The 24,301-nt window shown below is 50.0% G+C and overlaps 1 protein-coding gene across 4 annotated transcripts in view; it reads right to left on the bottom strand.

Moving 5' to 3' along the window:
• PKNOX2 (PBX/knotted 1 homeobox 2) overlaps positions 1–24,301 on the bottom strand; it is a 266,982-nt gene that overhangs the window by 66,693 nt on the left and 175,988 nt on the right. For all 4 annotated transcript variants that reach the window (XM_054693179.1, XM_054693181.1, XM_054693183.1 and 1 more), the window contains exon 4: positions 10,597–10,705. In XM_054693179.1, coding sequence (XP_054549154.1) covers positions 10,597–10,683 — 87 coding nt within the window. In that variant the 5' untranslated portion in view covers positions 10,684–10,705. The remainder of the gene's footprint in view (positions 1–10,596; positions 10,706–24,301) is intronic.

Genomic DNA, 24,301 nt, shown 5'->3' with positions numbered 1-24,301 from the left:
AGGGTGGGAGACTCCTGCTGGATTAGAGGAAAGCACAGAATAAAAATATACATCGACAAGCAGTCACTGGCCAGCATCCTAAGTGGTCCCACCTGAGAGGCTGTTGCTGGGGCTCAGGAGGGGAGAAATGCGGGGTGTGGGGTGGGGGGCGAGGAGAAAGCAGAGCTGGCCTGAGGAGGTCCTGCAGGACAGTTCAGCCAATTTGGCATTTCCTCCAGAATGATTATTTATCTGCAAAGATATTTTTCTTTTCCAGCCAGAGACCATCACTTCCTAAGGACTGGAACACAAGGAAGAGGCCTCAGGGCTGTCTGCAGGATCTGGGGTTCAGGGGTGAGGCTGAGGGACCAAGGACAGCATATGATCCTTAAGGGACATGCTGGAGCTGTCTTGTTCCTGCCTGTGAAAAGCAATTGCTAAACTTCCAGGCATTTTGCAAGCTGGTTGACATCATGTTGGTAGCTAGAAATTGGTCATGGTGGGAGCAGTGACAACATGGAAATTGGTAAATGCTGCAAATCAGGGCTTGTCCTGACCTCATCCGGAGAACTGGTGGTGAAGTCTACTAGCGCACTGCGCATGCCAGGACTGCTCTCCAAGCAACTCCTCCAACTCCCTTTGAACTGGCACGTGAAGAAACTAGCCTTCCTCACTCTGAGGCTACTTGGTGCGTCCAAGTGTGGTTCCAGAACTGGCCACTTCAGACTCGGAGCCTTCCTCCAAGGAGACTTCAGAGCATCTGGAAATCCCACCTAGACTGTGAACTGGGACAGGGTGTGCGTGTGGCATCACATGGATGGGAGGACTCCTCTCAACAGGGGGCATGGTGTGGGATGGGGTGAGGCAAAGCTGAAGAAGGTCTTGAGGCTCTCAGGTAGATCAGAAGGTCCTCAGAGATGGAAGGAGCCTAGATTCAGAGGCCCTAGATGGGATACTCTTTGTCAATTACCAGTATGCATTTGGGGGCAAGTTTCCTAATGTCTTTGATCCCCCAGTTCCCTTATCTTAAAAGCAGGGGACAATACCTATTCATAGGCTATGGGAGGAAGCAAGAGCACAGGATCAGAGCTAAAGGAAGGGGAGGGAGGCAGCATTCCCAGAGGGCCAGCCCATTCTGATCTATATCCAGAACCACATCGAACTGATGGGCCTGGTTCCCTCTAAGCCTGGGGTCCTTTTCTGGGTAACAACCTTGGGGTCACTACAGCAAACTCTTGTCTTCCATAAACATGGTAACTAGTGGACTTCGTTCTATCATCCAGCTGGAACCAAGCCTGTCATAGGCTTGGAGCTAAAGAGCCAACCCAGATTCTGGGTTTGTGACCCCTGGAGATGAAAGTTCCTGACCATTCCATCCTAAAATGGAGAGAAGGGGGGTGGTGTTGCAAGCCATGTGAGTAGGAATGCAGAACCTGGTGGGGCGGAGAGACCCAGCTGCCCTGACCATCTAGTCTGACATGAAGAGCAGGAGATTCTCCACATTGACTGAAGAGGTGCCAGGAAGCACATCTTAACCTGCCTCAGTTGCCCTCCACAACACAGATGTGGTGAGGACTGCTGTCACCTTCAGTGGTGCTGGCCCCTCTACCCTGTGCTTCCAGGCCCCTGAGCATGCTGCTTACGTGCCTCTGTGCACCACCAGACGGGGACTCCGGGAGAGCAGCCTGCCTTCTCTGTTTATCGCTGCAGCCCCAGGTCTGATGCATTGGTGTCACATGCAGGGGCGTGGAGTAGGAAGGCCTTCCCAGCCAACCTTTTTAGCTCAGATTTACCTTATTGACCCTGAACACCTCAGGCCACAACAGAGAAGTGACAGTTCCTGACCACAGATGCATCGGGAGCCGCAAGCATCCAGCCTGGAGCTGGAGAAGGTGGGATACTCCTTTGTGACTTAGGTCAGTTACTCAACCTTTCTGATTCAGGGTCCTCATCTACAAAATGGGTAATAACACCCAAGGTGTGGGGTTGTTAGACTCAATCGAGATCACGTATGCAAAGTAGCTGGCACTTGACAGATCTCAGCAGAGGGTAGCTGGTGCTCATGGGACCCACGCCACCGGCAATGCATGCTTGGAGCTGGCCCCAGGAGTCCTGCTGGCTTGGCTCCTATCCTAACTGAAAGAACCTGCTCTGCTGTCAGCCAGCAGGGGAGTGGGGTGGGTGCAGCATCAGGTGCAGAGAGAGGGAGCCTTGGTGTCAAGGAATGAGACAGTCCCGAACACCAGATGTCACCTTGGACAAATGTCTCGGTTCCTCTGAGCCTCGGTTTCTCCATTAGGTAAAATGGAGCCAATTATACCTCTTTCCACGGCTCTAGGAGACTGTGTGCACAAGGGTACTCAGTGCGCCCTGACTTCTTTTTTTTTTTAAAAGATTTGTTTATTTATGCATACAAGAACTGGGGTACAGTCCAGTGGTGTGGGGGGGGTGAGAGGATTCACCAGAGAGAGAGGGGAGCAGAACAAGCAGTAGGAAATACACTGCTGAGGGGAGCAGCAGCCAAACCAGGAGAGGCCTACTGCGCCATGTGGGTTGCTCCCTGGCTGGCCGGGGATTGAACTCATGCTACAGTGACTGCCAATAGCTTGGTAGCGCTGTCTTTAACTCTTGTGCCACCAGGGAGGCCCTGCACCTTGACTTCTAAGCATGTTTACTGCTTCCTTTTACCAGTCTTCCTCTCTGAAACCATCCCCCTCCCTCTGTCCATACCCTGCCCCGACACTCCAGCACCCACACTTCCCATGTTCCCCCAAATGCCCTCCTCCTCCACATCTTGCTGTCGATGACTGATGCCCGCTGTCTTTCACAGGGTCCTTCCCAAACCCTGGACAACCTAGACCTGCATGACTCAGCACAGATATGCTTCTTAAGAGGACACCCCTCTTTTGAGCCTTCTGCCTGATCCAGCAGGGTGGGAGCTGCCCATTCTGTGTCTGCCCCTCCAGGCACAGAAGCCTTGGTTCTGAGACCATGGGAGCTGCAGGGTCTGGCCCTCTAGGGGCCGCTGAGGTTCTGTGCTGGGCTGGCCAGAAGCTGGCACTTCCTGAAAGCTGGTAGGGCAGGATCTGGTTTCCTCACAAGCAGGAGAGAGTCCAAGGACCTGAGAGGAGGTCAGAGCCATTTGGTAAATATCACGTTTGGCCTGAACAGGTGGGAGGCGGCAGGGGGTACTGCCGACGTTTTCTGGGGGACAGCGCAGGCCATAGGGCGCTCCAGGCCTGGGCCTGCTTACTGGCCCTGGTCTTGTCTCTGGTATAGCACCCTGCCCTTTACCATGCACCCAGAGCAGATTCTATTGTGTGGGGCTGCCTGAACACACCCAAAGATTTACATCTTCATGTCTTATGGCCATAGCTGCCTCAGCAGGCATTGTCCATTTCAACCCCTGCCTCCCCCCACCCCCGACTGTGTGTAAACTCACCTCTCATTCAAGACTCAACTGGAATATCCACTTTTCCAAGGAGTCTTGCCCAACTCTCTACATCCCCCGGCCCTGGCACCTTGGCGCATCTGTTTGTGTGTCTACCCTAATGCCTGTAACACTTCAGGGCCCTGAGTGGCTCCCAGGGCTGGCTCCCAGCTCCTATCACCTTGTCTGGCTCATGTGATGTTCCAGAGTGTTTGTTAAATGACTGAATGAGGGAATGAGTGAGCAATGTGAAAACTGGCTCAGGGATGCACAAAGTTGGGGGGAGTCAATGAAGTTCCTCCAAATATCCCCCAACCCATTGAGTCCAGGGAGAGGAAAGACTGGCAATAGAGCCAGGGCAGCCCAGTTTATCTCAAAGAAACTTCTGGAACAGCAGGCCTAGGGCTTACCAATAGAAAGAAGCACAGAGAAGGTGTCTAACATTGTAAAATGGGGTGAGGAGGTCTTAATTAACTTGAAAGCATTTTCAGGCCATGGTTTACACTCTGAAGTTTGTAAAATAGTCACTGGTCTGCACCTTCTCAGGTGTTACTGACGTGTGGCTAACAGCAGGAAGTTGTGGAGTTTGACCCAGTCTTTCACTTACCAGCTGGGTGCACTTTCCTTGGAACTGTCTGCTCCCCACCATCTCACTCATGTCTAGGGGACCCCTCACTTGTATACAGTGATTTCCACTTGGTCCATTAGGGTGCATATCAGAGCCTCTGTGTGTGTGTGTGTGCATGTGTGTGTGTGAGTGTGTCCATTTATAAAGGGGTATGTTTACATCAGAAATACATATTTGACATGTCTATTGAGTTCCTAATAACAATTAGTAGATGAAGTTCAGGCCAATACTGGCTGCTGGAGATGCACAGAAGACAGAGCGGAAAGTGAGTGTGAGCCTCCTGGGTGAAAAAATGCTGAGAAAACTATACTTTCACATCCACAACCTCAACAATCCTGTGAGGCGTGAGGCCCAGAAGTGGCCCCCATTCTACTGATGGAGAAACTAAGGTCCTAATGGACTGTGGGTTCCATTAGGGCAGGAGCTATTCATTCTGTACCCCAGTACAGAGCAGGAGATCTGCACTCAGGAGGTATGGGATGGCTGAGTGGATGCAAGAAATAGTGCTGAGATGCCTTGCCACATTTGTACAATTCATCAACAGTGGAGTTGGAATAAAACCTAGGATCCCTGAATTTCTACTGCATTGAGTCATCCTCTCCTCTTCCTCCTGACCACAAAGTCCAAGGACAATAAGCACCCATGGGCCTGACTCACCCATCCCCCTCCAGTTAGGCCACACAGACACCGGAGCTCCTAGAAGACGCTGCTCGAAGGGGGGTGGGGGAAAGCAAGTTCAAGAGCTGCTTAGGCTGCTGCTGACTTTGATCACCTGTTCCCTGATGTATTTTAAGCTTTGTATACTTGGGCCCTTAACTATTTTTATAGCCGTTTAGGGCATTCATCCTGCTTGATGGGACGAGGGAGAAAAGAAAATCTCTGATAATATCAGAATTAAGGTAGGAAGTTCAGCACATGAAGAACCCCAGTGCGGCCATGAGAGTGTGTGTTTAAGCTGAAAACTCAGGTGGCCAGCCCACCGTCAAGTTAGTGAGGGATAAAGTTCCGTGGCCAGGCCTGGAGGCTGCTTTTGCTTTTTACACAATGAAGAATCCAGGCCTTGAGTGAGTGGAGTTCAGGGATATGGCCAGTTTAAAGGCATGGATGACCCGAGCCGGCCAGGGAGAGAGGTCACGGCACACAAAGAGAAGAAAGGCTGAGCAGAAAATGAAACAGACAGAGAGGAGTCCGTTTTGATGAGTCAAAGCGAGGGAAGGCAGGTCGCCCATATGGTCTCTGGGGTGCTGCCCCCAGGGGCAGACAGAGCCGTCAATCACAGCCACAGAAAAGGCTTACAGGGAGTTTCAAAGCTGCTGAATTAACTCCTGGGCTGCAAAGTGGATGTGTTTCACAGGCAGCTGAGCAGAGGGCCCTGCCAGGCAGGGGGCTCTGGCCCTTAAAGGGATGAGAGGAATGTAAAGTGTGAAAACATCTGAACCCGCTTCTGCCCCTCACAGCTGCATGGCCTGCATGGGGGCCATTCACAGCCAGGGACCCCAGCCACCCCCTCTGCTTCCAGTTAATGAAACCAGCATGGGGATCCTAATAACTGATCAGCGCCCATCCAGCTTTCCCAGGATGCGTGCTTGGTCCAGAGAGGGACTAAGGGGCTGGGGTAGGGAGGGAAACGAGGTACTCAGAGGGACAAGAGAGACCAGTCTCCCCCCACCACCCCCACCTGCCTGGCTCCATTTAGCCTTCCTCTTACAGGGCAGCTAAGATAGCGTCACCTTGACCCCAAGTCGGCAGGTACAGTTTCTTGGGGTCTGGAGTCCCACTCTCCTGGCTCCGAGGGTTGTGGGGACAGAGAATGTAGCTTTGGGCAAAGGGTCCCAAGAAAGGCTTGGCTTCCTCTTCAAGCAAGCGTCCCAGCCTGGCCGAACCAAGAGTTCAGATGTTGCCTGTCTTGCCTCCCTCTGGTCAATCATGAGGCTGCATCCTTGGTGATTTGCCAAGACTCTTTGATTGTCACTCATCTTTAAGTCACGCTATGTAAGCACCGAGCTAGCTGCAGGTCAGTTTGGCCCTAACTGTTCACTGAGTATCCATGTTCATAGGTGAGACTTGACTCCATGAGGATTTCTGCTTTCTAATCAAATGCTCATGTAGCCCGACAGGCTGGGCACATGCAGACAGAAGAATACTAAGCACTGAATACATACATAAATAGAACAGATGAAATATTTGTCTTGCTTATAAGCCAAGGGCAAAGATATCTGTGGAACCACAGCTCTGGATCTATGTTTGAGGAGGAGGGGAGGGGCTGGTGATAGCAAGAGGTGTTTGCATGTGAGGAAGGTGAGGGTGGAGGAGCTGGGAATGGCTGGTTCCCTGAAACTGCTAGGGAAGCCACACAAGGAACTTTGCCTGGTGGGCAATGAAACACACGGAGTGCCACAGGAGATGCAGACCTTGAATGACATTTCCGAGGTGAAGAGAGATGACATGAGCGAGGGGTTTACATCTAGAAGGAGAGAGCGGGAGTGGTGTGACCAAGAAAATTCTGGGAGGGAGTCTGGAGTGACACTTGCTGGGGTTCTAGGCATGTTTGGGACAGGGAGCAGGGGTTGAGAACATGGGTTCCCTTGAGATCAGTGGGGGCATGGGACAGTGAGAAGAGGGGGTTTTGAAAGTACAGGTGACAGATGGCCAGGGTGGGATGCAGAAGGGAAGGAAAGGAATACAGGAATCAGCACAAAATTGTAAAAGGAGGGACCACACACCTATTTAAGATCCGGATCTCCCTGGAAACAGTGTTTTCATTAAACAATCTTGGTAGGACTCTACCATCAGTGGTACTCACCGCTGCCTCTCAGGGCATAAAGAGAGGGTCTGGATCAAGGCTGCTCAGGCACAGCATGCTGGAGTTGAGGTACCGTGGTTGGGCAATAGAGGGCGCTGCTGCTCTGACAGAATGCAACAGGAAGCCTCCGGAAGGAGGAGGTAGGCTCCATGAAGAGTTCCAGTGGGTTGTTGATTTTGCACTTTCTAAACTTACAGCTTGTCTTTGGTGCATAATAAACAGAATGCCATCCTTACAAGCAATCATGGAATTTCCCCAAGATGAACCAAATGAAACAGAACTGAGGGGCCAGAAGCTGCTTGGCCATCATACCACTTGGCTTGGGCCCAAATAGCATAAGGCCATGACCATTGATGCTGCTCTGCTAAAGTGGGAGGGAAAAAAGCCTCCCCCATTTTTAATAACTTTATTCCCCAAACTTCAAAAAATGAAATTGCCAAGTTAAGAACTTGCCTTGAAAAAAAATTTTTCTAATTTATTATAAAGATGGTCCGGGGCTTGGGAATTTTTTTAATGCAGATTCCTAATTTTCCAAAGTGAGATTCTCCTGTGCATTTGAATAGATTATGCTCAGTATTGCTAGCCCTTAGCACAACGGGAACATTATTAAAACGATTGCCTAGGTCTCAAAGGAAGGGCTCTGCTTCTCCATTCCTTTTTTATTTTGGGGGCTTTGGTTCCGAGACTGTCCATTTCTTGCCTGTGGAGGAAACTGGGTTTCTGAGGAGGTGATAGAGAGACATACTCAGCTGTCCAGGCCTGGAGGAAACGAGTCGGGCAGGGTCCCTAAGAATGAGATCAGACCTGAAGGAATGAGGAGGACGTGCGTGGGGAATCTTTCCCCGATTCCTCTGTGTGCCTGACACGGAGGCCAGGCTTTCCCACAGACACGATCAGAGAGCATTTGCGTCTTGTGGATAATAAGCAGTAGGAGGACAGTGGGACAGGGCATCCCCTGAAAGCCGGGCTGGATCTCTTAGAAGGGGAGATGGCAGGAGGATCAGAGCAGGTTCCCCAGCAGGAACTTCATGTGGACGAGCCATTCCCATGCAGGAGTCGCCCCTAGAAGCCCCCAGAGAATGCAGAGAAGATTCCCCAAATCCAACTGGCCAGTATTCCCTGAAGCATGCAGCCTTTCTGCCATGAGTCAGAAGTTGTTCTGGGGATCCCCCACCTCTTCCACCCCACCCCTCCTATGCCTGCCCTGACTCCTCCCCGACCCCTGCCCTATCCTGTTCAGATTCCTTGGGAACCAGCTAGGCTTAGGGAGGGCCCATGACAATCTAGCCAGAGCCGAGAGGCCTAGGCAAGGCCAAAGAGACCCCAGACCCACACAACACTGAGACTTCCTGTCTGACTTCCTGTCTGGTTCTTCTCTGGCTTCACAAGGAGATTGTTCCTTGGCTGTGAATATGAATGTTTTTGGCCGTGAAGTCCTGGCTCCTCAGAAAGGAGGGTCTTGCGACTGTATCTGGCTTGTACTCTGAGGCCCTAGATGGGGAATTGGAGCTGCCCTTCCTCCCCTCAAAACTAGAGGAACTTAGTGGGGTCTTCCAGGGTGGGGCCTGCAGCCCCGCCTGCAGCACCTCCCTTGACAGCTGGGATGTGTTCATCTCAGCTGTATGCTGAGAATTATTTTTTTTAAAGATTTATTTATTCATGCATACAAAAACTGGGGTACAGGCCAGAGGTGTGGGGGGGGGTGAGAAAATTCACCAGAGACAGTGAGGAACAGAACAGGCAGATTGACCGAAGTACACTGCTGAGGGGAGCAGTGGCGGAGCCAGGAGAGGTCTGCTGTGCCATGTGGGTTGTTCCCTGGCTGGCTGGGAATCAAACTCATGCTGCTGTGGCTGCGGATAGCTCCATAGGTTGCATCTTAATCCCTTGTGCCACTAGGGAGGCCCTGTGCTGAGAATTAAATTAGGCTCTGCATTCTTGGACAACACAGGCCCTTGCTGAAGCTTTCCTGCTAATCCCCACCAAACCCAAACTTCTCCCAGCTGCCCAGACAGGCAAAGCAGGGGGTTTGGGGTGGAAGGCTGAGAGGGGAGAAGCCACTGCCAGCTGTGCCAGTCTGGTGCTCTCTGACCTCTTGGTCCTATCCTAGTATGTCCCTGAGCCTTAGGTATGGGGGTATGGGCCTTTGCACCCACCACCTGCTAACTACCTAAGTGTCCCTATCTCCACCCCCCACCCCCCCCAGCCCTTTGTGAAGTTTGGAGAGCAGTATCCAGGTATAAAGGAAATGGAAGCAAATTTCCTAAATCTTATTAAAAACCGGGTCCCTCACACTGACTGAATCTGAATGGGTCTGTGTCTACTGAGCAAGGATGATGCTTGGCCTCCTTATGGCCCCCAGTTCCTGAATCTCCCCGGTCCAGGCCTCCTCTGTACTTCATCCCTGGAGTCTGGAACATAAAAGGAAAGGCCCTGACATGACATTGCCTGTCCAGAAGCTTTTGAACAGAGGAGCTGTGTAAGTGCCAAGGCTGACCCTGTGGTAACTCGTGGAATGCTACTCACACAGAGAGAGGGGTCGCTGAATCAGAGGTTAGGCTGGGAAGGTGTTAATATGTGGGAACAGGGTTAGGGGTAAGGGATGTTTGAAGGTTGGTGATGATGAGACTTTGGGACTCTCAGGAGAGAGGAATGGTTGGTACTCCCCACTCTGGACACTGCAAAGTGGTCATTTCTCAGGGATAAGAAGAGGAGATAGGGCGGTCATTATATCCTCACCCAAGACTGAGGTAGCAGGGCTCACCTAGTGTGAGCAAAAATCTGCCCATCTGGGTCTGTCCGCCTCTCAATATTCTTTCACAGACCCTCTGGGGTGCATGAGAAGGGCTGTGTGTGAAATGCTAACAGTGAGGCTCAGGGGAGTAGGGGTGAGACAAGAGGGTTGCTGGACAGTGAGATTGCCTAGCACACAGTAGGGCTCACTGCCCGCTAGTTAAATGAAGGGATGAATAGGCTAGCTGGCTGCACTGGGCATGACAGCTGCTTGATAAATAACAATGGGATTAATAGTGACTTGGGTGACCAGAGTGGAGAGCAGGAGAGGGTAAAGGCAAAAGGTTGGAGGCTGGAGGCTTCTGTGAAAGCAAAGCCGGTAACCAATGTGGAGTCTCAGGCCAGGAGTAATGGGACATGCACATGGGGGAAACTGGGCCAGGCTTCCAGAAGAGCCACTAGGAAGATAGAGTCAGGGGGAGTGGGAGTCTCAGGAGAACTTGCGGGGAACTGCCGGGTCTGAGCTGAGGGATGGAAACTGGGAACCACACAGAAGGGGCTAGAGATGTAGAAAATAGTCCTGGCCTTTCCCTGGTTAGAAGCCAATTGGAGTCCTGAAGAGCAGGGAGAGTCTCCCAACAGGCAGGCAGGGAAGGATTGGCAAGGGGCCTCCAGTGACCAGTGAGCCAGGGATGTACTATGAGGGAACCTCGAATTCAGAAGCTTCCCCTCGACATACCCAGGCAGACTCAATTTACCTGCACCTCAATCTTTCTGAAGGAGCAGGGGCTCCGTGAATTTGGCTGATGTCTGCTCTACCTGTGAAGCAGGGTATGGTGGGCAGGCCTGGGACTAGGCTCCTAGGCAGCGACAGTTGCCCAAGTAGGGTCTGAACTGGTGTTTTGTCAAATGTAATGACCCCCAGAGGCCTCTCAGGCCTGACAGTCCAGGGGGCAGCCAACACACAGCTGTTCCCACCCTGCTGGGAAAGGCCTGCACCCTGTGGGGCCAGTTGGCACTCACCTGTGGGCTGTCCTGGTAGGGTGGGGGCGGGACATTCTGCGTGGCCATCATCGTCAGAGCGGGGGCTGGGGAGGCATGTTGCATCATGGGGTTGATTCACATCGAGGATCTGTGGCAGGAGAAAGGGGGCATCACATTAATAAGCTGAGCACGGGGAGTCCTGGGGACCAGTCGGCTTGACATTTTCTCAAGCGAGGTCCCTGGGATTGAGGGATACAGCAAGGTCTGGAGGCCCTTAGGGGAACAAATTAGGGCTATGGGGGAAAGCCAGGGTGGGGAGGAATTTGCTGTACTATTTTGGCTTGAAAAAAGTAATATTCAAATCATATATAACACCACCTGCACACTTTGCTCAGCCTGTGTTCTGATCGGGGATAGGTGGAAGAGGGGGGTCAACCCCTGGCAGCACATGGGAATTGAAAACCATTCGGTACCCCACAAGACAAGGATACTTTCCCTTTCCTGGGTTCTCCCTGAGCTCCCATCAGCACTCTCAAGTCTGTCCTCCCAGTTCTGTCCTCCCAGTTCTGTCCTCCCAGTTCCTATCCCACCTCTTTGGCCCCAGGGTCTCCATGCACCAGCAGTGCCTATGACACCCCCTCGTGGTGGAAATGGATGTGGAGTGCTGGGCCCCCCAGCCTGGAGGGTGACCATTTGGGGGTCTTCAGAGCAGGGAAGAGGCACAGGAGGGCCTGGGTGTGTCTAGGTATGTGCTTGTGACCTGTGTTCAATACAGAGTCAGGCATGTGGCCCAGAAGACATGTCAGAGCCAGGAGGTCAGGCCGCCTCAGACAGGAGAGGCCAAGAGCAGTGATGTGTGTGTGTGTGTGTGTGTGTGCATGTTGGGACAGGACAGGGGACAGGACTAGTGAAGCAGGGATGGAACACAAATCTTCAGACTCATGGTTCCCAGCATTGCCCCCTCCCCCAATCACCAGTAGGGGTTTGCTCCACTGGGTCTCAAGGCCTGTAGAGTGACCATAGAGGCCCCGAAGTATTTAGAGCTGGAAACCACAAGCTAGTTGCTGGACATAGGCCTGTCCATGGCATGGCATGGTACCTCCTGAGAAGCGCTGAGGGGACCGGGGCCTGTCCTCCTTCTGGGTGGAGGGTGCTGATGAGCCAGGAAATTGAATGGGGGAGCTTGCCCAGCTCCATCCTCTGCATGCCTGGTGCCCCTCCCCCACCCAGGACCTCCTGAAATGTTCACCCAACTGAAGTCTGTGGGGTTTGAGTATGTTTTTGAGTTGCCTAAGTAAAAGGGTGGGTCTCCCGGGCTCTCTCTCTCTCTCTGTGTGTGTGTAATGTTGTTTTGGTTCTTTTTCAGTAAGAAGAAGAAAGATCAGCTCTGGCCTGACCTGAGTCTGAACTACCCGGTTTGCTCTGACCTGTAGTGCTCATGGGAAAGCACTGGAAATTCAGGTATTCATTCACTCAAACAAATGTTTTCCAGGTGTCAACTACGGGCAAAGCACTCTGCCAGGGAGTGTGGGAAGATGGATGAAAGGAGGAAAGATCCTCTCTCCAAGGAGCCTTGTTGGCAGAGTGAAGGGAGAGTCCCTGGGGAGAGAAGAAAGTGAAAGGAAGGCTGGAGGTGCCTGGGGTGGCGGGGAGACAGGAGGCTTTGCCTGCTCTGCAGCTTGACAGCAGGGAGCAGGTTCATCCTGGCTACCTTCACCTCGCTCACCCGGCCTCACTTCAAAAACTGGGCGGCCAGGAGGTCTGAGCAGCTCAGGGTTTAGCTCACACACATTCAGCTGCAGGAGATCCAAGCAGTATTTCCTCAAAGGGGCAGTAGGGAGCCCTGAGGGGAACCAAGATCTGTTTTCATGGCTGGATCTTCATCTGGTTGGTGGTAAACACCCAAGGAAGGCAATAGCAGAGTGAAGGGGTTTCCAGAGAAAAAAGAAAAGGGGATTCAGAGTCCTTGACTCATTAGAAAGAACTTCCAGAAGTAAGACTTTTGATATATTAAAATAGATGTGGACTCTCACTTTGGAACCCTAAGAAAACAAAGGCAATAGGGATATTCAGGAGTATGTTAGGCTCAGCCTTTCCTGGAACTCTGGCCAGTGAGGTAAATTTGGATGGGACTTAAGTACCTGCCTTCTGAACCCTCTCCCAGGAGCCAGATCTCAGATGCTCCTAGGCAGGGAAAGGGAACCACCGCGAGGCTGTAGTACCAGCAGCATCCGGGAGAGGGTGCTTGGGGGTAGAGTCTGGGGTGGGAGCTGCCTGGGCAGATTTTTTTCCCATCTTAGGGGAAATGCTTCTTTAATCTGGGGTGTGAGTCTTTTGGTAGCCTTGTGCCAAGGATGAGAAAGTCATAGTGAAGGCAAAGCAAAGGAAGCTTCATGAGGAGGCGTTGGGCTAACAGACGAGTCTTTAATCTGCCTTCTTTTGTTCCCTGGGCAATGAATGGGAGGTGGGGTCATTTTTGAGTCCCTGCCCTAGAATCCTAGAAATATTTGCAACAGCAGGATGGCTGCTTGCCCTAGGGGTAAGGAGAGACGGTTGAGAGTGGTCTGCACCCACAAACAACTGCTCTTGAGGCTGAGTGGAGGTTTTCTCAGTCTAGATCCTGTTGGGCCATGAAGCAGGGGGCAGACCTGCTTGGGTCGGAGGACAGAAACAATTTTTTGAGGATCCAGATGGCCCTCGCCCCTCCCCCTCCTGTCCAGGGTCATCATAGGCCACTAGGCCACTGCCCCACTGCCCTCTGGGGGCTTCTCCTGCAGAAGAACAGGAGGCCTTTTCATCTGGGGCTTAAGTTTCCATCTCTGTTCACTCAGGCACAGAAGCCTCTGGTAACCTGATGCTGGGGGAGACCCATGCCCATCTCCAGGAGACCAAGGCGGCTCCTTTCTAAACACCCCTGCACCTGCACACCCACTGCCCCTTCCTTTTGGAACTCCAGATCTATCAGTTAAACTTTGGGGGAGAACTGAGGAACCATGTGGAACTATCCTGGAGAGAAATGTGGGGGGCTGGTTATTTCGACTGGGGCTGGGTTGAAACATCAGGGCTGGAGTGTGGATGGGGGCAGGGTGTCTGTGAGGGGATCTCCTTGAGCAGGTTTCCTGCTGAGCCTTTGGGACACCTGCCCCCCTTTTGCACTTTCTTTGGGAGGTGGAAGGGGCAGCAGGGCTGAGCTCCAGCAAACGCAGCCCAGGGCTTCTGAGCGTGGTCAGTGGCTTGGAGAGGCTGCTCCGCCCTGTCCAGAGCCCCAGAGCTGTTACCAGACACCGGGGCCTTGCAGGAGCACGGCCAAGGCTGAAATGGAGGACACAGGAGGAACAATTTACCACCGAGAAATTTCCCACGACATTTTAATACTGAAAACCTTTATTAAATGACAACTGGGAGGAGAAAAACCTATGTAACAATCAACCCACAGTGATATCCAAGAAGAAATCATTTGTGTCACGGATATTATCATCAAAAGGAGGTTAAAATGCCATGCTCCCGGGTGAGACAGTGCGTGTGGCGTTGGGGGTGGATGAGGGGCATAAAAGGACATCCCTTTAGGAGGTAGGGAATCATCCCTAGAGCCACCACCTCCCCCTGAATCCTCCCCCACCTGCAAAGGGAGGCCTCAGTCTGCAGCTCAAACTTCAGTGTGTTGACAAACAGGCTTAGAAAAAACTACCAAGCTCGTTAGGAAGGAGCTCATTAGGGCTTGTTGACAAGAAGCCCATTAGACCAATTAACATTCCATTAACGGCCTGGGGCACCAAGGGGTTAATGCTGCCCGCCAGTAATTGGGCCAGGGTGCCTGGGTTGGGGGCTCAGGGTCTGAAGGATGAGAAACAAAGTCTAATTGGGAACTCTCTGGCCAGGTGGCCCCACAGCATTTGTTCTGGCCCTCTTGACCCTGGCTGGGGCTACACTGGACCTGGCACCAAGGTGGGAGAGGAGGGAAGGGAGCAACTTCCTGGGGCTCTCACTGTCCCACCCACCTCGGGCTGGGTGGACGGTTGGCAGGGGTGGTGGCGGGGATAGTCCCAGCCTCTTGGCTGGACCCTGATAGGCTTTCTTCTCCCCCACCTTCCCTTTCTGGTCGTTTCTCTGGAGGTGGGGGAAGTACTAAGTCCCCTCTCCTATCCGTACTGGATTTCTGTGATGTTACCCACTCTTAGATGAACTCTTTGGAGAAGCTAGAATCCTGGAGGCCCGAGAACCTGATTCATCCGCAGAGCAGACAGAAGGGTGGGGGGAGGGAGCATTCACCTTCCTTTTCCCTCTATTTCCCCCCCCCTTCCCCACAGAACAGCTAAGAGACACTGCAGAGGCCCCCTAGGAGTCCCCTCTGTGTCCTTTCACACACAAGCCGTATTTCCATTAGTTTCCTTCCCTTTCCTTACAAGTAGAAGCTGTGGAAGGCCCATGGCCTGTGTGGACCCCCCACTTCCTCCTCTGTAAACACCTGGGGTCCAGAGCCTATGTTTAGGGTCAGAAAATCTGGATTCCATCCCAGCCCTATCACTTATCTGTGCCCCGTACAAGTGACTTTTCCTCTCACTGCAAAATGAGGGATTTCACCAGAATATCTTGAAGCTCTTTGCTCATAGTTAGCACTAAGCACATGCCTTGCTGAACTGACTGAAATAGTTGGATTGTCGCTTCATTCCAAAGGAGATGGCACGGGAAGGAGACCCCTGAGGCCAGAGAGCCAGCAGCCCTCGTGGGTGCCCCATCCAGAAGCCCTCAGGTGCTTGCTTACCCCCACTCCCTAAACCCCAGACTGGCTCCTCTGAGCAGCTGCCCAGGCCCAGGTTCTAAAGTCTAGACAGATTTGCAGGAGGCTGAAATAACATAGTGAACTCAGCGGGAGGGAGCAAAAGGCTGCATTAGTACCCTGGCTGGCTTCAACCTCTCCCTCCAGAGCAGCAGCTTTAAGTCTGGCTCAACCCCCTTCATTTTCCTACAGCGCAGGGCCTGGACCAAAAACCATCTCCTTACCAGCTCCCTTCACATAAGTGGCCTGTAGGTGGCGCCACGGAGCCCAGCTTTAATTGCATTATATAATATAACCTGTTTACTAAATCATGTAATCAGTCGCCTTAGGATTTACAGCTTCGCATGTGTATAGAGAATTGGACTTTGAGTCAAATTTAAAAACAAATAAAAATGAGAGGCAGCTGTTGCTGATAGTGTGATATTCATCTTTTGGAAACAAATTCACCCCACTGCTGTAAATTATGCCTGGAAAAAAAGCAGTGTTGGTGGGAAGGAGTTGGCTAGGTCTCCTCTGCTGGCAACTCACAGTGATGAATCTTGAAATAACGGTGTCAACCTGTCACTGATTTCATGTGACTCTGTGGATTTATCTAAAGAAACCCCCCCACGCACGTGCGCGCGCGCGCGCGCACACACACACACACACACACACACACACACCAGTTCTCTTCACAAAACCCATAAGGGCTAGAAATTACAGCCCACAGCTGGCCGTCCAGGTAACTTGGTCCCTGTGCTTTAGTGTATGGGGTCAGCCCTGGGAGGTGACCAGGGTAAGACTGACCTGGGATGGAAGATGTATCAGCACACTGGAAACCTTTACATGTGACAAATCATGTTAAAATGGTTTCAAATGAGGGCGGGGTGACTGGTCCTTGAGGCAGGACAGGGAAGGAGCCAGCTTCCCAGGAGCCCACCCTGCTCACCGCATGTCAGACCTGGGGCTATTCCTTTTCACCCAGGTGCCCTGTGAACCGGGTGGAAGCCCAGAAGCCTGAGGGTTCAGGTTGGACAGGAATGTCGTGGACTTGCAATGCTCCTCCCCACCCCCTTTTGCTGACCTCAGGGTGTTGGGGGCAGATAGAAGTCCTGTGGTTTGATAAGCCCCGGCTCAGAGGGAGATGTGATCCTGGAGGGCAGTTGTGTCTGTGACTGCAGCAAGGACAGCAGGGAGAGGATGAGCAGGGCTTGCAGGCAGGATCGCTCCCCGTGCTCACTCCGTGTCCTGAAGGCTGGCTGCCTAAGAGGTCAAACACGAGCCACCACTCCACCATGTCCTGGGGTGTTGGGGACACTGCACCAGGCACAGAGCCCAAGTCCTGGCAGATTTTCCAGCCAACAGGGCCACTTCCCTGGTGCCCCTCTGGTTGTCACTCTCAGTGGCAAGGAAGGCTCTTCTAACTTCAATGAGAAGCACAGCTGGGCCCCCAGACCCTGGGGCCACCCACAGCTCTCTGCACTAATTGTCATTTGCTACCTTTCTGGAAATGGGAAGCCTGCCGGGGAGGTGGTGCCAGGTCAAGCCCTTTTATTATGATCCTGGCCTCCAGGGGACAGAATGGAGATGAGCAGAAACCAGCAGAGCTTAGACTAGGGCTCCCGGAGAGATGTGACAACCTCTCTCCCCACTCTTCTAATCCTCCAGCCTTAACTGCCAAGAAGCCTCACCTCAGCTCCTTTCCCTAACCCCTGGACCTTTTTACTGTTTGCTTTTTCCCAACAGGGTGCCCCTTGTGTGGCTGGGTCATCAGCCAGTGCTGTGCTCACTGACCCAGCCCCCAGCTTGCGCCAAAGACCCCATTCTGGGAGGAGGGTGATAACCATCCAGCCTAGATCCCTTGGTGCCCACAATTTAGTTGGGAGAGGCTCAATGCTCACGTGAGGCAGAGGATTTGGCCAAGCCCTGGGTGTGAGTGGGTGGCTGCCCTCCCCACCAGTTGGCCTATAATGGCCTCCTGCTAGGGTCTCTGATTTATGCAGGTTCAAAGTACATCAGGGCCTAGAGTTCCAGGGCCCCAGCTTTCTCTCCTTACTCCCCCAGTTTGGCCATTTTTCAATTTGGCTTCAAAAATTGGACGAGGGTCACAGTTAGCAGAGTAACTTAAGCTCTGCCCAGCCTCTTCCAGCCTGGCTCCTGAGGCTCTGCACCAGGACAGAAAGTGCTGGAGCCCTTACTTCCCTCCCTGCCTGGGCTGTCACACCTTTTCTGGCTTCAAAAAGCCTCTGATATATTTTACAAACTGAAACAGCAATTTAATTCCCCCTGATAGCGGCAATTGTCCATTAGATCTTCCTACCGAGGAGCTTAACAATAATTCCTTTCATCCAACTGCTTGCTTCTTCTTGATCTGAGAATCAATCCCATAAATAGCAGGCAAGAGTTTTCACATTACTCTCCCCCTCCAGCTTTTAGCATTTTGATGAAGATTCTCATCTCCTCTTTAAGCACTTTACAACTTGGCAATTTTTCCCCCTTTGGTTCCTTTAAACAAAATAAAACAAAAAAACGGAAAGTGGGGGAGGGCCTGCTAATTCTCAGGGAAAGCACAACTCTTGCTGTTTCACAGAGAAGTGGTTGGAGGTGGGGGATGGTGCCAATGACCTCCAACCATCACCTCTGATCCACCAAAAAGTGGGTGTTGTTCTGCCCCAGAGGGGCACCAGCAGTCCGATTCTAAATTTCACCTTCACCCACAACTGGGTCCTGCTTTTGCTTGCTTGACTTAGAACATTTCCCCTTTCCAGGTCATCTTCCCTGGAATGGAGGTGGGAGGCCATCCCTGGGGGTCTGGGGGTGGCGTCCATAAGAGGGGTCCACCAATCTGTCTCCCTGGGTCTCTTGACTAAGTTCTGCCCATCACTCAGGCGACTCACTGACCAAGAGGTGGGATTCTGCCCGCTCCTTTTTCACCTCTTACCCAAACAGCATAAGCAGAAGGGGCAGGGAGGAAGAGAGAAAGGGAGAGCTTGATGACATTCATTGTATTACTGATCTTTTCAACCTGCGGCAGCCCCAGTGATCAGGTGCAGAGGAGAGCCCTCAGCTCTTCCATGGGTGCGGGTCAGGTGGATTGTCTGGGTTCCTGGGAGACCCGACCTGCTCCCCCAGGACACAGTCATGTGCTCTCTTGTCTGCACACACACAAAGAAACAAATCTAAAAATGAACCCAGGGACTGAAATCCCCCTCGACAAACCTGATTCCCAGGGTTATTATTATTTGTTGAGAGCTGACAGCAGCCGCTGCTCAGGAACCGAGCTGAGAAAACAACACAGACCGGCCCCTGAGGCTCACAACTCAACAGAGACAGACAAACAGCTCCGGCGCTGGGGATCCCAGATGGAGGGAGTGCTTGAGTTTGGTAAGGAGTCAGGCAGCCACCTCCCCACGGCCCCCCCCACCTCCCTCTCCCTCTCTTTCATAAATCTCTTCTCTGAGGCAGGCACACAGGGAGGCGGGCACTCCCTGGGAACAGGGAGAAGGAAGGAGAGCAGGAAAAGTAAGGGCCGAGGAGGGGTGGGGGAAGCCCACATAGGTAAGGGACCCTGATGGCTATTCTGGAATCAGAGGACCTGCACAGAGCCAGCCAGGCCCCTTTCTTCTCTAGAAGGACCAGACCATGGCCTCTAGCCCATGACACCTGGTTCCATTTTTTTTAATTGTCTCCAGAAAAAAAAAAAGATCTAGAGTCAGAGTTGTGAAACGAGAGGCTCTCAGCTCAGTTTATTATGGAAAAGTCATGCATCCCTGATGCTTCCCTACCCAGCCAAGGCACGTCCTTCCCCCAGGGCCTTTGTGGGGTAAACAAAACTTGCAAGTGCTCTCCAGAGAAAGAAGGGGAGACGAGGTCAAGTCCACAGCATTGAGGGCAGCTTGAGTGCAGAGAGGACGCCCGGGCTCTGCTGCTGCCTCACCTGTGGTCCTGGTCTTCACTCCTGTTTGAAGATGTATCTGACTGCGTGTTCCCCAGGGAAGGGAGGACACTGGCTGCCCAGGGATAGAATGGGATGCTGGGCAGTGAGTCCACTCCTGGTCAGTCCCCAGCTGGGCAGACATGCCCTCTGTCACCTTGCGAAAAATGTTTCCTCCACGCCTTAGTCTTTCTGCTGGCATGGCCTTGTACATGACGCCACCGGCCCTAAGGTCATCACAACTTTGTTCATGAAAGCTTCATGAAAGCTTCCTTCACTTTCTGCTGACTCCAGGACCATTTTCTCACTCGAGCCTTATTAGCAGGCGGATGGAGGGCCCAGTAGCGTGAGTGGTGGCCATGTATGTTTCTATGTTATAGAATATCTACTTCCAACCATGGGACCTATTTCTCCACTGAATCCTATGCTCCCAGCAGATCATGACTTGGCCTGACATTTTCCTTCTAGCAGGAATAAAGGCCTGTGCAATATGATTTCACAAAATCTTTCCCCAATGGAGCCTGAATGTAAACACAGTTACAATTTAATTTATTTGGTTTATTTTTAAAATGTAAAATGAACAAATCTGGGATGGACCATTCTTTTCTTTTCCTTTTTTTAAGATTTATTTACTTATGCATATAAGACCTGAGGCATAGGCCAGAGGTACAGGGGTGTGAGAGGATTCACCAGAGACAGAATGGGGAGCAGAACAGGCGCCTCTACTGAAATACACTGCTGAGAGGAGCAGCAGGCAAGATAAGAGAGGTCTGCTGCACCATATGGGTTAGCTCCCTGACCAGGGATTGACCTCATGCTGTGGTGGCTGCTGATAGCTTCATAGTGCTGAAACTTAACCCTTTGTAGCACCAGGAAGGCCCTGGAAGGGCCATTCTTAAGTCCCAGCAATCAGTCACTCACACCTTAGTGAGAATGAGTATGTTGCCCTGGAGCACATTTTGATAGGAGCAAGAATTAATAACAGCTATCATTTCCTGAGTCTTTATCAAGCATTGTATCAGGTGTTAGGCTAAGCTTCTTATACAGATAACCTTGTTTATTTTGCTCAACAATCTGATAGTGTAGGCATGATGACTGTCTCCATTCATGGCTGCAAATACTGAGGCTTAGAGAAATTGAGAAAGTTTCCAAATGTGGCACATGGTCTGATTTCAGAGTCTGAACATTTAGCCTAGGGTCTCAGGGTGGAGACCTTTCAGGAAACACCAGAGGAGGAAGGACACACTGCGTAATTGGCCAAGTCCAGAAAAAGCCAGACTGTGAAGGCGAGTCACCAGCTTTGTGTGGGGCCAAGATATAGGCATCCACTGTGGACATTCACATGTCCCAAATTTCCAAAAATGCTATCAACACCACCTGTCTTCCATACACCACAGACAGACTTGTATAACTCAGTTCATGGACACCCCTTGTGCCTCTGAAAGGTGGGGCTTTTAAATAGCAACAATTCATTTTGGTCAGCAGTGTATACAAATTTGTTTAAATATTCTATTGCATTTTGCTCCCACTATTTCATCACCATGAGTGGAGGATGCTGATCCCAGCCATAAGAGAGAAGTGGGCCTCATGAGTGAAGCGAGCTGGGACCAAAACAGAAACACCAAGTTGCTGAAGAGGCGGACCTGGAGCCTCAGTCTCAGACTCACTGACTGGGTTCAGTAATGAAGGGCCAGAACAAAATGTGAGGACAAATGTGAAAGACAGCTGTGCATGGTGGAAGGTTGTTCCTGAAAGGCCATGTATGATTAGGAATAGATGGGCATTTAAGAGTGGGGCTCCACGCCAGGCCCCTTCCGACCAGCAGTCTGAGCCCACAGAGGGAACAGGCACCCACGGCTGGGGCAGACTGGGCGCGCAGAAGAGTGTGCCTGAGACCAGAAGTGCAGGGACTGAGTCCCGCGTCGCCGTTTTAGAACAGGGACATTTCTTCAGTAAAGACTGCCTGAAACCAGCAGAAAGCTCCCTCAGAAGCCAGAGATGGCTCCTGGAGGAGCCAGAGGGGAGCGGAGAAGTTCACCCAAGATGCCGGCCAGTCCGAGCAACACAGTGTCCCAATGCATACGACAAATTAGAAAACAGATAGTAGGGAGTAGAAGAACCACACGCAACCTAACAACTCCTCAGGAAAAAAGCACACCACAAAAAGAAAACCACCCTCCAGATTACAACAACAGTAACTTGGAAGAACTTCTGAGACTTCCAGAAAGAGAATTTAAAATTGCTGTGATTAAAAAACTGACAGAAGTCATAAAGGAAAACAATGATATGAGAAAAATAATCAACGATCAGAAGAATGAAATTGAGTCCATAAAGAGGGAAGCAAATGAAACACAGGAGAACAAAGAATTAGTGGAGGAACTAAAGAACTCTGGGAAAAGCAATGAAAGCAGAATAGATGAAATGGAAGAACGAATAAGTACTCTTGAAGACACAGAAATAAAAAGAACCAAAACAGAAAAGGAAAGAGAAGTACAAAGGAAAAAGAACGAAGAAAGACTTCGGGAACTATCTGACTCCATGAGAAAAGGAAATATAAGAGTTATAGGAATTCCAGAAGGAGAGGAGAGAGATGTAGGAACAGAGAAAATATTCCAGGAGATAATTGAAGAGAACTTCCCAAATGTGAAGAAGGGGCTGAAAATTGATATACAAGAAGCAAGAAGAACACCAAACTTCCACGACGAAAGGAAAAATACAGCAAGACGCATAATAGTAAAGCTCCCAAGAATCCAGGACAAGGAAAAAATAATGAAGCTGGCAAGAGGGAAGAAACAGATAACATTCAAAGGAAAACCAATCAGGCTGACATCGGACTTCTCTGAAGAAACACTACGGGCAAGGAGAGAGTGGAGGGACATAGCCAACAGACTCCAAGAAAACAGATGCCAACCAAGAATAATCTATCCTGCAAAGCTCTCCTTCCTCTATGAAGAAAGAATAAGGACCTTCCCAGACAAACAGAAACTCTGGAATTTCATTAAGACTAAACCCCCACTCCAAAAAATACTACAAGGAATCCTAAAGCCAAAACCTCAGAGGGACGAATAACAACGAAAGAAGGCCAAAAAAAAAAAAAGTTATTAAAAGAATAAATAAATAAAATCAAAGGAAAGACAAACACAATGGCAAATACAGATGCTAACATATCAATATTAACTCTAAATGTAAATGGACTAAACTCTTCAATAAAAAGACACAGAGTTGCAGCCTGGATTAAGAAACAAAACCCAACCTTTTGCTGTCTCCAGGAAACACATTTAGCTACAAAAGATAAAAATAGGCTCAAAGTTAAAGGATGGAAAACAATCCTACAAGCAAATGGACCAAAAAAGAAAGCAGGAACAGCTATACTTATATCAGATAAAACAGGCTTCAAACTCAAAAAAGTAAAAAGAGATCCCAATGGTCATTACATTATGATCAAGGGGACAATATTTCAAGAAGAAATAACACTCATTAACATATACTCACCAAACGAAGGAGCACCAAAATATATCAGACAACTGTTGTCCTCTCTGAAAACAGACATCAGAGAAAACACATACGTAGTGGGAGACTTCAACACACCACTACCAACAATGGATAGATCAACAAGACAAAAAATAAGTAAAGAAACTGAAGCTCTAAATAAGGACCTACAGCATTTGGGCTTAACAGACATCTATAGAACAGTAAACCCCAAAAAAACGGAGTACACATTTTTCTCAAGTGCACACGGATCATTCTCCAGGATCGATCACATACTGGGGCACAAGACAAACATCAACAGATACACAAAGATTGAAATCATACCAACCATCTTTTCTGACCATGAAGGCATCAAACTAGAAATAAACCATAAAAGGAAGGCAAGGAACTTTCCTACCTCATGGAGATTAAAAACCACACTACTGGAAGACCACTGGACTAATGAGGAGATCAAAGAAGAAATTAAAAAGTTCTTTGAATTGAATGACAAGGAGGACACCAATATCCTAAATGTATGGGATGCAGCAAAAGCAGTAATAAGAGGAAAATATATAGCAATAGAAGCTCACATCAAGAAACAAGAAAGAACTCAAAGAAACAACCTAATCTCGAAGCTCAAAGATCTAGAAAAAGAACAATAAAAAAACCTCAAAACCAGTAGAAGAAAAGAAATAATAAAAACCAAAGCAGAAATAAATGAAATTGAAACTAAAAATACAATCCAAAAGATCAATGAAACCAGGAGCTGGTTCTTTGAAAAAATCAATAAAATAGACAAACCCCTAGCCAGGCTCACAAAGGAAAAAAGGGAGAAAGCACAAATAAACAGGATCACAAATGAAAGAGGAGAAATCACAACGGACACAGCAGAAATCAAAAGAATAATCAGTAACTACTATGAACAGTTATATGGAAACAAGTTCAACAATCTAGAGGAGATGGACAAATTCCTACAACTCTACAATCACCCAAAGCTAGATAAAGAAGAAATAGAACACCTAAACAGACCAATTACAATTAGCGAAATTGAAATGGTAATCAAAAACCTCCCCCCAAAAAAAAGCCCAGGACCTGATGGATTTACAAATGAATTCTACCAAACATTCAGAGACGAATTAGTGCCTATCCTTCACAAACTCTTCCAAAAAATTGAGAAGGAAGGGACAATACCAAACACGTTCTATGAAGCCAACATTACACTAATACCAAAACTGAACAAGGACAACACAAAAAAGGAAAACTACAGGCCAATCTCCCTAAAGAACACTGATGCAAAAATCCTAAATAAAATTTTAGCTATCAGAATCCAACAATGTATCCATAAGATAATTCACCACGACCAAGTTGGATTCATTCCAGGGGCACAAGGATGGTTTGACATCCGAAAATCAATCAACGTTATCCAACACATCAACAAAAAGAAATATAAAAACCATATGATAATATCAATAGATGCTGAGAAAGCTTTCGACAAAGTGCAACACCCATTCATGATAAAAGCCCTTGAAATTCTTGGGATACAAGGAACATACCTCAACATCATAAAGGCCATCTATGACAAGCCA

Source organism: Talpa occidentalis, unplaced genomic scaffold, assembly GCF_014898055.3.
Source record: "Talpa occidentalis isolate TD23 unplaced genomic scaffold, MPIMG_talOcc4v2.1 talOcc4.12, whole genome shotgun sequence".
NCBI classification, from domain to species: domain Eukaryota; kingdom Metazoa; phylum Chordata; class Mammalia; order Eulipotyphla; family Talpidae; genus Talpa; species Talpa occidentalis.
The sequence above is the reverse complement of the archived record's forward strand: the minus strand, read 5'-3'. Positions and strand labels throughout refer to the sequence as shown.